This window comes from Phyllobates terribilis, unplaced genomic scaffold (genome assembly GCF_046119375.1).
Source record: "Phyllobates terribilis strain yellow unplaced genomic scaffold, ASM4611937v1 Scaffold_8__6_contigs__length_399053987, whole genome shotgun sequence".
Lineage (NCBI taxonomy): Eukaryota > Metazoa > Chordata > Amphibia > Anura > Dendrobatidae > Phyllobates > Phyllobates terribilis.
Window position 1 is genome coordinate 328,982,112 of NW_027362768.1, and position 15,270 is coordinate 328,997,381.

Genomic DNA, 15,270 nt, shown 5'->3' on the forward strand with positions numbered 1-15,270 from the left:
TCTCCTGACTCCACCATGCACAGTAGCGCTCAGCTGTCTAAGCGCTCCTGTGTTCTCTATGAATGTGCCGCTGCCCGATTCCTCCGGCGGTGGCTTATTTCTTAGAGAACAAATAGATTTGCATTCTAGAAATGGACAGGCCAGATCCTTAACCCCCCAGATATTATCTATCGGGGGAAAGTCAGGGGGTAACATTCACACTAGACTGTCAGCTGAGCCTGCCAATATCGGCAGTTTTCGGCTGACGTTAGAGGGATATTCCCATCTCCAAGATCCTATCCCAATATGTAGTAGGGGTAATAATAATAATATTAGCAAATACCTCTATTTAGAAATGTAGTATAGTTTTTCTGATTCACTGTGTTTCTTTCCTTATGTGCAGGCATTGCAGGACCTTAGGTATCCATGGTTACGACCACTAGCAACTAGCTAAATAACTGTTCATAACCATGGATACCTAAGGTCCTGGAATCCCTGCACATGAGGAAAGAGACATAGCGAATCAGAAAAACTATACTACATTTCTAATTGGAGGTATTTGCTAATATTTTTATTATTACCCCTACTACATATTGGGATAGGATATTGGAGATGGAAATACCCCTTTAAGCTATTGTGTATGAGGGCCTTAAGTTTCCCCCCTGTCTGTTAGATGGGAATTACTGGTGGATTAGCACAAAGTGAGGGATTTTCTGGCGAGCCATGAAAAATGAGGTTTGGATGTAGCGATAAAACGAGAGGCCCATATTATATTTTTCTATGGAGGCCCATTGTTCTACTCCAACATTGGGTCAGGGCAGGACACCAACAACAGGGAGCCTCTATGCCAAGAGACAAAAGTCTTGAACTTAGTTATAACCTGTTTATATGTAAATGAATATTGGGTTATAACACCCAACAGAACCTCAATCAATGCCCGTTTCTATAAGGACTGGTAATTGGCAGGTAGAGGTGTAAATATCACTTCTGAACATTGGCGATAACATATTAGAATAAATAAACGCGCACCGCTTGCACCGATGAGGATTTTTACAGCTGAAGTAATAATCTTTTCCGGGCTTATTTGTGCTCCAGCAATAAACAAAAATCCAAAATAAATCGCACAATACAAAAACACAGAGGTTGAAAGAGTTCCTACACCCACACACCAAAAGAAAAAAAAGAAACACTTATCGGGAATTCATACTGAGTAAACTGCTCTCGGCGAGGCCGTGGTTGTCATCGTTTGTCACGTTGTAAAATCTGTTCATTTCTATTTTAACTTAAAATATATAATTGCATTTGGTGGGAGATTTATAAAAAACATTTGTTTCGTGCAGAGGTTACACACACTCATCGAGGCTAAAGGGGAAGAAAAAAATAACAATAAAGTGAGAATTTGTGGAAAATAAGAAATGTGATGACTGAACGGAACCAGTGTCGGACTGTGCTGCCAAAGGCCCACCAGTAACCATCTACAGGACCCCACTTTTCAGCTACATGCAAATGTGACATTATCCTCAATCACAAATTTATATAACAACGAACTGGATAGATTGTTAAATGAATAAGATGCCGCCTTTGTTTGTACATAGTGATTCAAGTGTATTGTGTCAATTACTGCTCATATAAGAGAGTGGAGGCCCACTGGAGGATTCTCCTGTTCTCCAGTTGGCCAGTCCAAGATTGCATGGAGCTCTATTATAAAGCTCCTCTTCACAGAGATACACAACAGCACCTCCAAAAGGAAAAATGGACACTAACCACGTGATGGGAGCAAGACTGAATTGTGCACACCCCACCTTCAACCCCCGCCAACAGTAACAGTCTCCAATTTGCAGGGACTGTCCTGAATTTTTGGAAAGAAGTTGCAGACAGAACAGGGGCAAGGTATATGTAAACCGCACCAAAAAGTGGGTGGCCTGGCCTTGGTCTTTGGGGGCAGTGATCTGTGCTTTGGGCATGTGCAGGAGCTCAGATTCCTTTCAATGGCCCTATCAATTGACATCTCAAAGATGTTTCTTTCTTTAACACATATTTATTTCCCATAAACTGACAATTCTATAACATTATTTTCTTAGAACTCTTTTTTAGAAAGGTCCCTCTCGTTATTCTTCTTGGAAATGTATGAATAAATTGGCAACTGGGTGTTACCATTTCACTTGTCAATAGGGTGTGTCCCTAAATATTTCTACACTGATTGGACAGTGTCAATGTGTGTAGCCACATAAACCATTGACAAGGAGAATGTTTACACCCAGAGAGATGTATCTGGGGCAAAAATTGGCATTTGTTAGGTATATTTGGCTATTTAGCAGTTTGTTGTCTTGGTTTTATCAATAGTAATGACTCTTGTCCTACAAGACTACATGGTGACATCTGATTTGGCTTTCTGTGCACATCAGTGGAGATCTCGCTAGGAACATGTGTCCTTCCATAGGGTTACTAAATGACATAGGCTTGGAGACAGCTGACATTTTCTTAACATACCCTCTTATTTACTCTCTCCTACCAAACCCCTTCTGCCATCTTCAACTTCATATATGATACCGTTTACAAGTTCTTAGTCCTGATGTTCTAACCAGCACTGGCACCACGTATGAAAGCTGGAAGACACCAAGCAAGATGGCGGTGAAAAAAGGAAGTTCAAAGATTTCAAATGCACATTTCATGCAAGACTGTTGACTCAATATATGCCCCTGCAGCCTTCTCCTTGCCCTTTCAGGTAGATGGACAGGTTTCCCCCTATACACATTGTGACTGTGGCACCCCAGGGGTCTGGTTTTCCACAGTAATGTAATGTTATGTCTGAGAGCAGGTGGGAGGTCCTTTGGTCAGGGATCCTGTGCATGCCACACCTCCTGCCCAGTCTTGGGAGGGGAAGAACTTCCCCTGTAAAAACCCGGGGCTGAGGCAGGGTGAGTAAAACAAGGAGAGTGGAGACAAGAAGCAGCATAGGAAACAGCAGAGTTACAAGGAGTCAGGGGCTGGCAGCTGCAGAGTTCGCCCTGACTAAGAAGATTCTTTACCGGACCCGGAGTCCGAGGCTGTGGGGACTAACTCCTACCCAGCAGCAGAATCCGTCAGGCAGGGGATTTCAGGTCCTCTGGCCCAGAAGCCCGAAGGCACGGTCACACGCGTGGGACCAGCACCGCCATCGTGGAGCGGAAGCCATTAGAAGGCCCCGAGTCACCGGCCATACGGGTGAGCACCACACGGTACACTCAGGGACGTGGGCTACTTACATCAGCTTCTAGCAAGGTAGCCAGAAGAGTACAGTCAGTTTGGGAGGCCTACAACTACGCCTGGCCAGGGGAGATCCCATCTGCTCAAAGACTGACCAGGCCCCGTTTGCTAGCAAGTACTCCGGGAGGGTCTGTCGTTGTTACCAGTAAAGACCCTGAACTACACCGTACCGTCTCTGAGTGGTTCCTGCTACCCCCATCATCCACGTCGGCTGCCCTGAGGCCATACCCCTCCCGTTGGGGGTTATACTATCACGCTGCACAATCCTACCACCGGCCTCAGCGGTCTGCCCTGCAGCAGCAGCTCCCTGACTGCACTCAACGGGTGGCGTAGTCCTCAACTATTTACTACTAATAGACTGCCGTCTAGTTTGACTCCCTGGGCACGGACCGGGTCACCGCCACGAGACTACAACCCTCCACTGATCCGGCTCCGGGTAGGCTCCCGCGTGCGCAACGCAGCGCGACACATTCCCAGGGGCGCGTCATGACGACACAGCATTTCTTCTTAATTATGACAGACATAAATTCAGTAGCCTCAAAGACATAACTATTATTCATGAGTCTGGATGTTAACTCTTCTTGTAGGTTGACTTAATATTTGTAAATTGATGAATGGCTGTTATTTACCTCTTATATCAGCTCTTACGGTTTATTGTACTGTTATCTTTGCAAGACAGGGGCACAGGGTCATTGAATAATGCTGTTTGCAAATATGTTGATTACACATTATACCAGGCCATGCAGTTTGTTGATTTGCATTGTTTGGGTGTTTATAGTTTATCCTTCAACGCTTGCAAGTCAACATTGGGGGATGAACTGTGGATACTGAAGCAATGCGAGTAAAGGCCCCGTCACACTAAGCGACGCTACAGCGATCCCGACAACGATACGACCTGTCAGGGATCGTTGCTGCGTCGCTATGTGGTCGCTGGTGAGATGTCAAACAGTCAGATCTTCCCAACGACGCAGCAACGATGCGGCGACCCGTAACGATCTGTATAATGATGCAAGCCTATGTGTTTCTGTGTCTGAGTCGTTAACAAGGTCGTCGGTAAGGTGTCAAACACAGCGATGCATGCTACCCAGCGGGGCCTCAACAATCAAAGAAATGTCCAGACCATTCCGACACGACCAGCGATCTCACAGCAGGGGCCTGGTCGCTGCTAAGTGTCAAACGTAGCGAGATCGCTACTGAGGTCGCTGTTGCGTCACAAAACTTGTGACTCAGCAGCGATCTCGCTAGCGATCTCGCTTAGTGTGACGGGGGCTTTAATATCATCACCCCTTCCCCTTAACCTGTGGATGATGGCTTGAAGGACAGTTGTGAACTATATAAAGGGGTCTCTCCCTGTGTTCCAAGTGACTCTACAGGATGTCAGCTTAGGGGACCACGGCCCCAGATGGAAGAACACATATCTGCTCCATTGACCATCGCTGAACCCTCAGAGATGTTTTGAAGACTCCAGGTAGGGACAATGAAGTAACCTGGCCACTTACCTCCATGGACTGTCAGCTTCCTAAGCTTGCCACTACTTCCTCTCTGTCAGTGCCCGCCTAAAGCAGGGTGCCACTGCTTGGGGTAGTCGGCCCTGGAAGCTCCGAAGTCTCAGCGGCTCTATTCCCGGCAAGTCAGCTGAAGGGTGAGACTCTGTAATTTGCACCATCTTGTGTATTTGCTGGGACTGTTCTATATGTTATTGTCCGCTGGTGGTTCAATAAATTATTGCCACACTGTTTTACCCTCACCCTGTGTTGTATGAGTAGTGTTCTGCCAATGGGAAAAGAGAGCGGACGTTAAGTGGAATGAGCCCTGGTCCATGTGGTCTTTCTAAAGACAGCCGGGCCAGCAGGCAAGAGCACCCACTGACCCCCCGTTTCTCCACACACATATTTTAGTAAAAAACATAAGTGTTTGTAAAGAGGGAGGAGCCAGGCTCTGATTCATGTTGCCTGCGGTTCGGGCAGCATGAATCATGTGATTATTCCCTTTAAGGGAAATATGTCATTAGGTTTTTGCTATTTAAACAGAGAAAATCAGAGGGCCTGATTCCCGGGCTGTATATTTGATCAGCAGCTTGCTGCAATTTCAATACAATCAGTGTTTTATGAGCAGGAGATTATCACTGCAGGAATAGGTATCACGTGCCAGACAGTCCAGCCAATCTGTGTAACCCGCCCCCACCACTAATTGGCAGCTTGCTGACAGTGTACACAGTGGTGTGGTCGGGGTTATAACCAGCTCAGTATTCTGACCATTATTACATCTACAGCAGAGAATACATGGATTTTTATCAAAACTGCACCATGCAGCCGAGTAAGTGATATATCGCTGGAATCAGGTTCTCTGCCCTTACATAATGCAACTTTCAGATTCCATAGCAAAAAAAGCAGATGAAAAATTCCATTTAAATACACAGCATGTCAATTCTTCTGTAGATTTTCTCCACTGATTTTAACTTGTGCAACGAATAGGGTGAAATATGGGGCAAATCGGTATATTTTGCTGCAAAATCAATTTTTTTTCAGTTGCAAAACACTGAACCCATATTGCTTAGTTGCATTCTATGTAATCCTTTAAGATGCCCCAACTGTGGAAAAGCATAGATGGTACCTGGCTGCATCTATGGGTTTGACCAGAAAAGAACATGTCTCCATTTTTTTTTATATATGGACCATCCAAAAAAAACATGAGTGAGTAGACCTATACCTAGACCTATACCATGGATAAAATTTGACTTGGTAAAAATGTTATTATCTAGACTAGAAAGTCACTTACTGGTGGCAAACAGGAATTCCAGGTGGTTGTATCATCACTGCTGGTGCTCATACTAACATTGCAGTGGTCAATCTGAGACTGGCTTAGCCCATGAGAAGTCCCCTCATCCTCCATCTCCTCTTTCTGCTGCCTCTTCAGACTGGCCAGCATCTGCATTTCAGAGGCGCTGAGTCTGTTTACTTGGTAACTTCTCCAGTTATATGCCTATGAAGGGAGACAATAGGTTATATCCGTCCAAAAATAACATCCTGGTGTAAGGTAGGGATCTAAGGAGTAACATTTCTCCTTGTGGAGAGAGACAAGCCAACCCTGTCATGTCAGAGAGAGGAGAAGTATAAGCCATGCATGCTCCTCTGGGAAATTAAATATGCAAATAGTCTCTTCAGAGAGGAAGAGGACTAGAACTCCAGTGTCACCTAATGGAAGTTGCGATCCTAAAAGTCAATATCGACCCTTTAACGAGCCTTGCAATATGACTTAGGATAAAAGCCAAACCAGAATCTCAATTTGCAGACATGATGTTTCGAGGCCTTGCCCCTCATCAGTGCAAAGTATGAGATCTGATTTGGCTGGGTAATCAGATCTCATACTTTGCACTGATGAGGGTCAATCCCCTGAAACACCATGTCTGCAAATTGAGATTCTGGTTTGGCTTTTATCCTAAGTCATATTGCAAACCAGTGATTTTTATGTCATTTATTATAATATATAACACATTTTACCTTAGTCTTAGATTTTAAAAGTACCTAAATAGGCAGTCGCCCAAAGGTTCCCCCACTGATAAAAGTTGAGGACCTTACAGCAACTGGAGACCGTCTTTAGGATAGAAATCATTAGGTTAGGAATATATGATACACTAAAAGGGGATAGGTGATAAAGTGTGCTGAATCCTAATTCAAGTAGTCAAATGGTTTGGATGGAGTGTCAGTGCCTATGTAGTAGGATTCCCAGTAATCAGAATTTATCACCTATCCCATGGGTCTCTTTAATTTCCAGATATGCTTTACTCGATCATTGGCCCATGTAAACATGCTAAGGAGCCAGCAAAAACAATCATTCCTTGGCTAAATGAATCAATTATGACACATTAAAATCATATTTTTAGGCAGCACTTTGCCAAGTATAAATGGGAATGTGCTGCTGAGAATATGCATACTGTATGGGGACAGAACTATCGTTCTGTCCGCATACAGTTTGTGTCAGCCCATACAGTTTGTGTCATCCTGTGTTAATGGTCCTTTTAACCACGCGTACCTCTAAGGCCACGTTCACATATTCAGTATTTGGTCAGTATTTTACATCAGTATTTGTAAGCCAAAACCAGGAGTGGGTGATAAATACAGAAGTGGTGACGTGTTTCTATTATACTTTTCCTCTGATTGTTCCACTCCTGACTTTGGCTTACAAATACTGAGGTAAAATACTGACCAAATACTCAACTTGTGAACGTGATCTAAATGTGAGGCCACACATACCTGATGTTGTAGTGAGGCAGGACCACCAAGAAGCAACATAGAAACCATGGGCTAGTTTCTATTTTGGCTGAGATGAGATACTTTGAAAACTTTTTTTTTTTCACCATGGACCATTGCTTTTAAATAAGACTCCACACCGTTTTGGTTTCCTTAGTGAAAGCCAGTTCTCCAAACCAAAACCCCATGTTATCCAAACCAGAAGACAAAAGATCCCGGACCCATCAAATACATTTTTCACTAGAATTCCGATGTAAAAATATTCAAAGTGTTGCAAAAATTTTGCTCAACGTGTAATTCTAGAAAAATATTTCACATTTTTGCATTTTTATTCCAGTTCTGTCAACTTTTTGGAAAGTGATTGGAGCCCAACGAGGAGGGAGCTTGGCGAAGGACAGCTGTCAAATTCATCCTGTGCGTAGATCACGATGCTGAAGCTGTGCAATTCAGAGTGGTGTTTTGAGCGATCGGTTTGGGTCTCAGGACCTGGGCTACCACCGATCAGCAGCACTTTTGCAAATTTTGGAAAAGACAAATGAAAAATGAGAGCTGGAAATTAATTGGCTGTTATGGGTAAGTGCTTTACTTGCTACGGGTGGCAGATGTAGACAACCAAAATTTCTTAAATATAAGGGAAACAGAGGAATTGGAGATTCTTCCTGATCCCCTGAAGAATGTTAGCTTTATTTAGATTAAAAGGCTTTTCCAGGACTTTGATGACCATAAAATAAATTGCTTGATTCAGAGATAGATGACTGTAACCTCTTTTGTAGCTCTAACTTCCACTTTAACACTTCAAACCTCATACTTCTGTTTAAAGGTGGTATCATTTCCACATCAGGAGGCGAGTGGGGTTGGTGATGTCCCGACTCCCGTCTACTGGTACCTGCCAGGTTTATAGCGAATAAGAAAGGTGCAGATCGCACAAATGACCTGGCCGGTATCAGAAGACGTGATGTCACCGGCTCTGCTCACCTTCCGATGCGGAAGTAAGAAGACCCCTTAAAAATATGGTATTTTATTCTTCAAATCTTGTAAAATCCTAAAGTTTTTCTGCTCTGGAATAAAGTCTGCTTCAATTGCTTTTACATCTGTCCTTAGCATAGGTAATCAATAACAGATCGGTGAATGTGCTGAGAATCTGACCCCCAGTGATTCGATATTGATGACCTTGCTTTAAAAATTCTGCAATTATATGTAATTATAATAATTATAGTCAATCTGTGATTTTCGTCTACAGTTTTTCTTTAGTTCTTCAATTCCAAAAATACTTTCTCGCCATTAACCCTTGAGTCGTGAACAGCTACTGTAAAAATTCTATTATATAAACTTTTGGTGCTTATATGGTTAAACATTGCAAATTCATGAAGATTAGAGAATCTGGTGAACATTGTGTTCATTATCTGGCATGTAAGATTCTCTACGATTCTCAGCAAAGCACCGCATACTAAAAATGAAAATGATCCGGGCTGAACGTGGACATCTCTCTAAGACGGATTCTCGAATCCCTGCAAGTTGTTAAACTCTTTAGATCCTACTTGGAATGAAGAAAGATCATCCGTGTGTCATTATTTTATATCTGAGCTTTTTGTGCAGCTTTAATGTTTCAAGAGCTCAATTTTTCACACATTTCTTACATTGTTACTTTGGCTGTTTTTGGAAGATTTATGCAGTTCTATTATGGACTAAAAATAACTCAATAGACCGGCTGTTAGAATGAAAAAAAGATTAGGAGTAAGCTGGGTGGATATGTCTGGAGCAAAATGAATCACTTTTTGTTTAAACTGTAAAAAGAATAAGACTTGATAGGAATGCCAAAAAATCATTACACGTGTCTGGTGTAACACATCCTGTGGCTAAAGAGCAGGTGTAAAACAAAAAGTACCCAAACTTGGGACGTTTTTATGAAAGGATCATGTTATGGCACTGTAGCAGAATATCCCTCAAGCCAGGGGGTGCCCTAGTCTATTCCTGCTCTCCGGATTACTTCTGATGGTGAAGACGCCTTGGGCCACATGCCTTGCTGAGCTCCTAAATCAGTCCTAATCTGTCCCCTCGCTCACCCAGAGAAATGGGGAGTTGCAGTGTATAAGAATGCACAAACCAGACTAACAAGGGACGACGTACAGGGATAAGTGAAAATACCATCCATACAAATATGCACTCATAAACAACATAGTGGAACACTGGGAAGTAAAGGAAGGAAAAACCAAATAGGAGAGGAAGAGGATATGCACACAGACAAATGACCAAGCAACAGTCTTCTGAACAACACTTTAAATTACACTTTCAACTCCAGAATCAGGCAGTAGGAACTATCACTGGCAATCTCTAAGTGCCAGCAGCGAGTATGTACAGCAGAGGGGAGTGGCCAACACTTAAAAGCTGAGACCAACAAAGCAGGAAAGCTTCAGGAGCTCTCAACTTTTCGGAAAACGTTTGTTTTTTTTTAAATTCAGCACGAACGTTGCACATTTGGATTGCTGCTCGGACCCCAAGCATTTTTCTCAAAATCGGCAAAAGTTGAGCATGAACCCGAAGATCCCTGGTTTACCATGTTGTTATCTGTGTGACGGCGCAGGAAACAGGGGCTTTGATCTGCGGTAACATAGTTACTGCTGGTCACAGCGCTGCGGGATCACACTGTCAAATGTCAGTGTGATCCCGCAGCTGTCACTGTGACCTGCGGTAAAAAGCTTACCGCAGGTCACAGGCGCCGGCTGGTGGGACTACTTCTCCCATCAGCAGGCACCCGCTCTCACTGTTAACAGCGAGCGAAAGCGCCACTGATGAGAAGAGTAGTTTCATCAGCCAGCGCTTGTGCAGTGAAAGTAAAAAAAAGCTAAAATCAATAAATAATTATTTAAGTAAAAAAAAAAACACATTATACTCACCTACACCTAATCACCAATAGCCTTGTCCCCTGTAAAAAATTAAAAAACACTATATACTCACTTTAATGCCTAATCCCCGATGCCCATGTCACCTGTAATAAAGAAAAAATAATAAACCGCCATAATCCTCACCTATCTGCCATAGTCCACGTAATCCAGATTATCCCACGGCAATCTGATCATTGATAGAACAGCCACATCTGGAGATGTGACTGTGCTATCTGGCAGCCGGCGATACACTGACAGGAGTGCAATCGCTCCTGCAGTGTATCACGATGAGCTGCCGTGAGGGAGGTCACAGGAGTTCATAAGCTGATGAACTCCTGTGACCTCACAGCACCAACATTGCATGAGAAGAGTGCAGTCTTTGTTTTTTGTACCTATCTAAAGGTTTGGAATTTGCCTGGAAGACTTGTACCTGTATAGCTTTTGTAGTTTGCTGGTGCTGTTTCTTCTTTTCTTTTTTCTAGATAGATAGATAGGCAAATATGTGATAGATGGATAAACAGATATATGCATAGATAGATAGATATGTGACATATAGATATGTGATAGATGGCTACATGGATAGAGAAATAGATAGATATGTGATAGATATATGGATAGATAGATATATGGATAGATAGATAGATAGATATGTGATAGATAGAAATATGTGAGATATATAATCAGTGCCCCCCCCCATGATTAATAACTAGCAAAGGCTAGGTAGACAGCTGCAGGCTGATATTAATAGCCTAGGAAGGGGCCATGGATTCTGTCCTCCTCCGAGGCTAATGTGGCACCCCAGGGGTCTGGTTTCCACAGTAACGGCAATGTTATGTCTGAGAGCAGGTGGGAGGTCTCTTGGTCAGGGATCCTGTGCATGCCACACCTCCTGCCCAGTCCTGGGAGGGGAAGAACTTCCCCTATATAAACCTAGGGCTAAGGCAGGGTTAGTGAGTAGAGAAGAAGTAGAGACAGAGAAGAGAAGCAGCATAGGAAGAAACAACAGGAGCTCTGTGGGAGCAGTACTACAAGGAGTCAGGGGCTGGCAGCTGCAGAGCTCGCCCTGACTGAGAAGCTATCACCGGACCCGGAGTCCGAGGCTGTGGGGACTAACTCCTATCCAGCAGCAGAAACCGACCGGCAGGGGATTTCAGGTCCTCTGGCCAAGAAACCCGAAGGCACGGTCACACGCGTGGGACCAGCACCGCCGTCGTGGAGCGGAAGCAACTAGAAGGCCCCGAGTCACCGGCCATACGGGTGAGCACCACACGGTACACTCAGGGACGTGGGCTACTTATACCCGCCTCTAGCAAGGTAGCCAGAAGAGTACAGTTAGTTTGGGAGGCCTACAACTCCGCCTGGCCAGGGGAGATCCCATCTGCTCAAGGACTGACCAGGCCCCAATCGCTAGCCAGTACTCCGGGAGGGTCTATCTTTGTCACCAGTAAAGACCCTGAACTACACCGTACCGTCTCCGAGTGGTTCCTGCTACCCCCATCATCCACGTCGGCTGCCCTGAGGCCATACCCCTCCCGTTGGGGGTGATACTATCACGCTGCACAATCCTACCACCGGCCTCAGCGGTCTGCCCTGCAGCGGCAGCTCCTTCGCTGCATTCAACGGGTGGCGTAGTCGTACAACATCTACCGCTAATACAGCGCCACTTAGTCTGACTCCCTGGGCACGGACCGGGTCACCGCCACGAGACTACAACCCTCAACAGATCTGGCTCCGGGTAAGCTCCCGCGTGCGCAACGCTGCGCGACACAGGCCCAGGGGTGCGTCAACTTTTGGCGTAGTCGGCAGGATTTCGTGCCCGCAACCACCGGGTACTGCGTGCCTGAAAAAGACTGTTCAAACTTACCAGTGGTGAAGATTCCCGCCATCCGGCGCCATCTTCAGCCTTCTTCCCGCCATCGGTGAAGATTCCCACCATCCGGCGCCATTTTCAGCCTTCTTCCCGCCTTCCGTGGAGTTTTCCCGCCGTTGGACGCCATCTTGAAGACGCCGCGCGGGAAGAAGAGGGGCGTGGACTCCAAAAGCGCGCGAGAACTGAAGCCCCGCCTCACGTCCAGACGTCGCGTAAGGTCCTGGAAGGAGCCCAGCAGACGCTGACGTCACAGGAGCGCGACGGAAGGTCCTCAACCCTGACGATCCACTGCGGAGCCGCGGCCTACGGAAGAGGATCATCGCAAGGTAGGCCACGGTCCACTAGGGGGGAGAAGGATGTCGGATACGGAGGAGAGCTTCACCGCTTCAACCCCCGCCAGCGCCACCGCCGTTGCGGTCATGCCTTTCACCATGCCCTATATCCCGGGGGCAGCCTGGCTACCCCAGTACTCAGGGGAGTCACATACCCTGCATGACTTTAGAGAAAAGTTGGATAGCCTCTTCCAGGTGTATCCCCTCACAGAGGAGCAAAAAGTGAGCATCCTGGTGGCCCAATTAACCGGGGCAGCCCAAAGGGAGGTAAAGTCCTGGCCACCTGGGAGGAGGACTGTCGCAGAGATACTAACCCGGCTGAGGGACACACCTTTGATACCCGCACCTCAGCCGAGATCAAGCTTAGATTCTACGGGTGCAAACAGCGGGCACATGAGAGTATAAGGGACTATGCCCTGAATCTACAAGAGGCCCTGAGAGCCATTAAGCAGACCGACCCTGACGGCGTGGGAGACGAGGACAGGCTGTTGACTGAACAATTTATAGAGGGTTTATATTGCAATGCCCACCGAACCCAGTTGCGGGCAATGGCCTTACAGGACCCTCATCTGGGATTTGCACAGTTCAAGGACAGAGCCATCCGGGTGCTCCGAGAACCAGCACCAGGTGGCGTTGTGACCCACAGACGCCCCACTACCACTTACCACCAGGAGGCGGCGCCCTTGTCGGCAGGGCCTGTGGGAGCTGATGCGCAGGCTTTGAACAATGACCCGGCTCCAGACCTGCACCATCAGGTCCAAGAGCTAGCTAAAAGCGTTGCTGCGCTAACCCGAACTGTGCAGTCTTTACAGGTTTCCACTCCAGGGAAGATCCAGCTGGCATCCGGACCGGAGGACATCCCGTGGCGTCGACCAAGGAGGACCCCACCGGCCAGAGGAAGACCCAGCGACCGATACAACGAGGACGGACGACCCATCTGCCGCCGCTGCAATCAACCCGGACATATGGCAAGGTACTGTCCTTTAAACTGGCACAACCTGGGGTAGAGGGCCAACCCCCAGGAAAAAGATCATCAGGCCCATCGAACTGGCGCGACAGATATGTGGGAGGACGTCCAGTCTTGCCTGTGGTACTGGATGGCATCCCTATGAGTGCCCTATTGGACACCGGGTCACAGGTCACCACTATCCCGTACGTGCTCTTCAAGCAGTACTGGAATGACTCGGATATCACCCGCTACCCTGACGACGACTTGAGTATCATCGCCAGCAATGGTCAGCCCGTGCCACAGATTGGATTTAAAGAGGTGACCATTAAAATCGGTAGAGTCGAACTGGCAGCACAGGGACTGATCATTGTAGACATTGACAAACACGAGAGTCACCCAAAGATAACTCTAGGAACTAATGTAATTGAAAATTGTCTTGCAGAGGTGATTTTCCTTTTACAACAGGTTGCCAAGAACGCCAGCTCCGGCCAGCAGCGAGTGCTCCAGAAAGAGATCCGGGCACTGCGACGGCAACAGATAGAACTCTCCGGTGGTGAGATTGGTAGCGTAAGAATGTGTGACCCTTTCCCTATTGCCATGCCCCCAAAAAAGTGAAATGATGATTTGGTGCCGGACAGCTATTGGTCTGAGAGGTAGAGATTACCAGGCAATGGTAGAACCAGTTTACTCAGACAGTAGGCCCACCATTTTGACAGCACGGGGGGTGGTCAATGTACGCCATGGGAGGGTGCCCGTTCGCATAATAAATATCGGGAAGAGGGAAGTGTACCTGCCCCGGTATGCCACGCTAGCCAAATTGTATACCATCAATCAAAATTCCATACAGTCCGTAGAACCCTTGCCTCCATCTTCCCCGGAGGAAGGTAACGGCTCTAAGGAAACAATGGAGGACTGGTGTCAGCAACTACATTTGGGTACTGACTCCACTCCCTCACACCAGAAACAGGGAGTCTATCGGGTGGTTCAAGAGTACGAGAGAGTGTTTAGTAAACACCCGTTAGACTTCGGGCGAGTCAAAGGGGTGGAACACCACATCCCCACGGGAGACCATCTTCCCATAAAAGAGAGGTATCGACCCGTACCCCCTGCACACTACCAACACGCCAAGGGGATGCTTAGGGACATGAAGGAGGCTGGGGTGATCAGGGATAGCTGTAGCCCCTGGGCAGCTCCACTAGTCTTAGTCAAAAAGAAAGACAACACCATGAGGATGTGTGTAGATTACCGGAAAATTAACCGTATCACACACAAGGATGCGTACCCCTTACCAAGGATAGAGGAGTCTTTGGCTGCTTTAAGATCTGCTAACTTCTTCTCTACCTTGGATCTCACTAGCGGGTACTGGCAGGTTCCTGTAGCAGAGGCGGACCGGGAGAAGACCGCATTCACCACCCCGATGGGACTTAGCGAGTTTACCTGTATGCCGTTCGGACTCTGCAACGCACCGGGAACCTTCCAACGATTAATGGAGTGCTGTCTGGGCCACAGAAACTTCGAGACGGTCCTGTTGTACCTGGACGATGTCATCGTATATTCCAAGACTTATGAGGACCACCTGAAACACCTGGCGGAAGTGTTCGAAGCTCTGGCAAGCTAGGCTTAAAGGTAAAACCCTCCAAGTGTCACCTCTTGAAACCAAAGGTGCAGTACCTGGGACACGTGGTGAGCGCTGACGGAGTGGCTCCCGACCCTGATAAGATCACCGCAATTAAGGAATGGCCAAGTCCCTCCAGTGTAAAGG

The 15,270-nt window shown here is 46.6% G+C and overlaps 1 protein-coding gene across 1 annotated transcript in view; it reads right to left on the minus strand.

The window, feature by feature from the left end:
• The window catches only part of CFAP20DC (CFAP20 domain containing), a 692,474-nt gene that overhangs the window by 105,848 nt on the left and 571,356 nt on the right, over positions 1 to 15,270 (minus strand). The window contains exon 15 of the mRNA XM_073644645.1: positions 6,004 to 6,207. Within this exon, the coding sequence (XP_073500746.1) occupies positions 6,004 to 6,207 (204 nt within the window). The remainder of the gene's footprint in view (positions 1 to 6,003; positions 6,208 to 15,270) is intronic.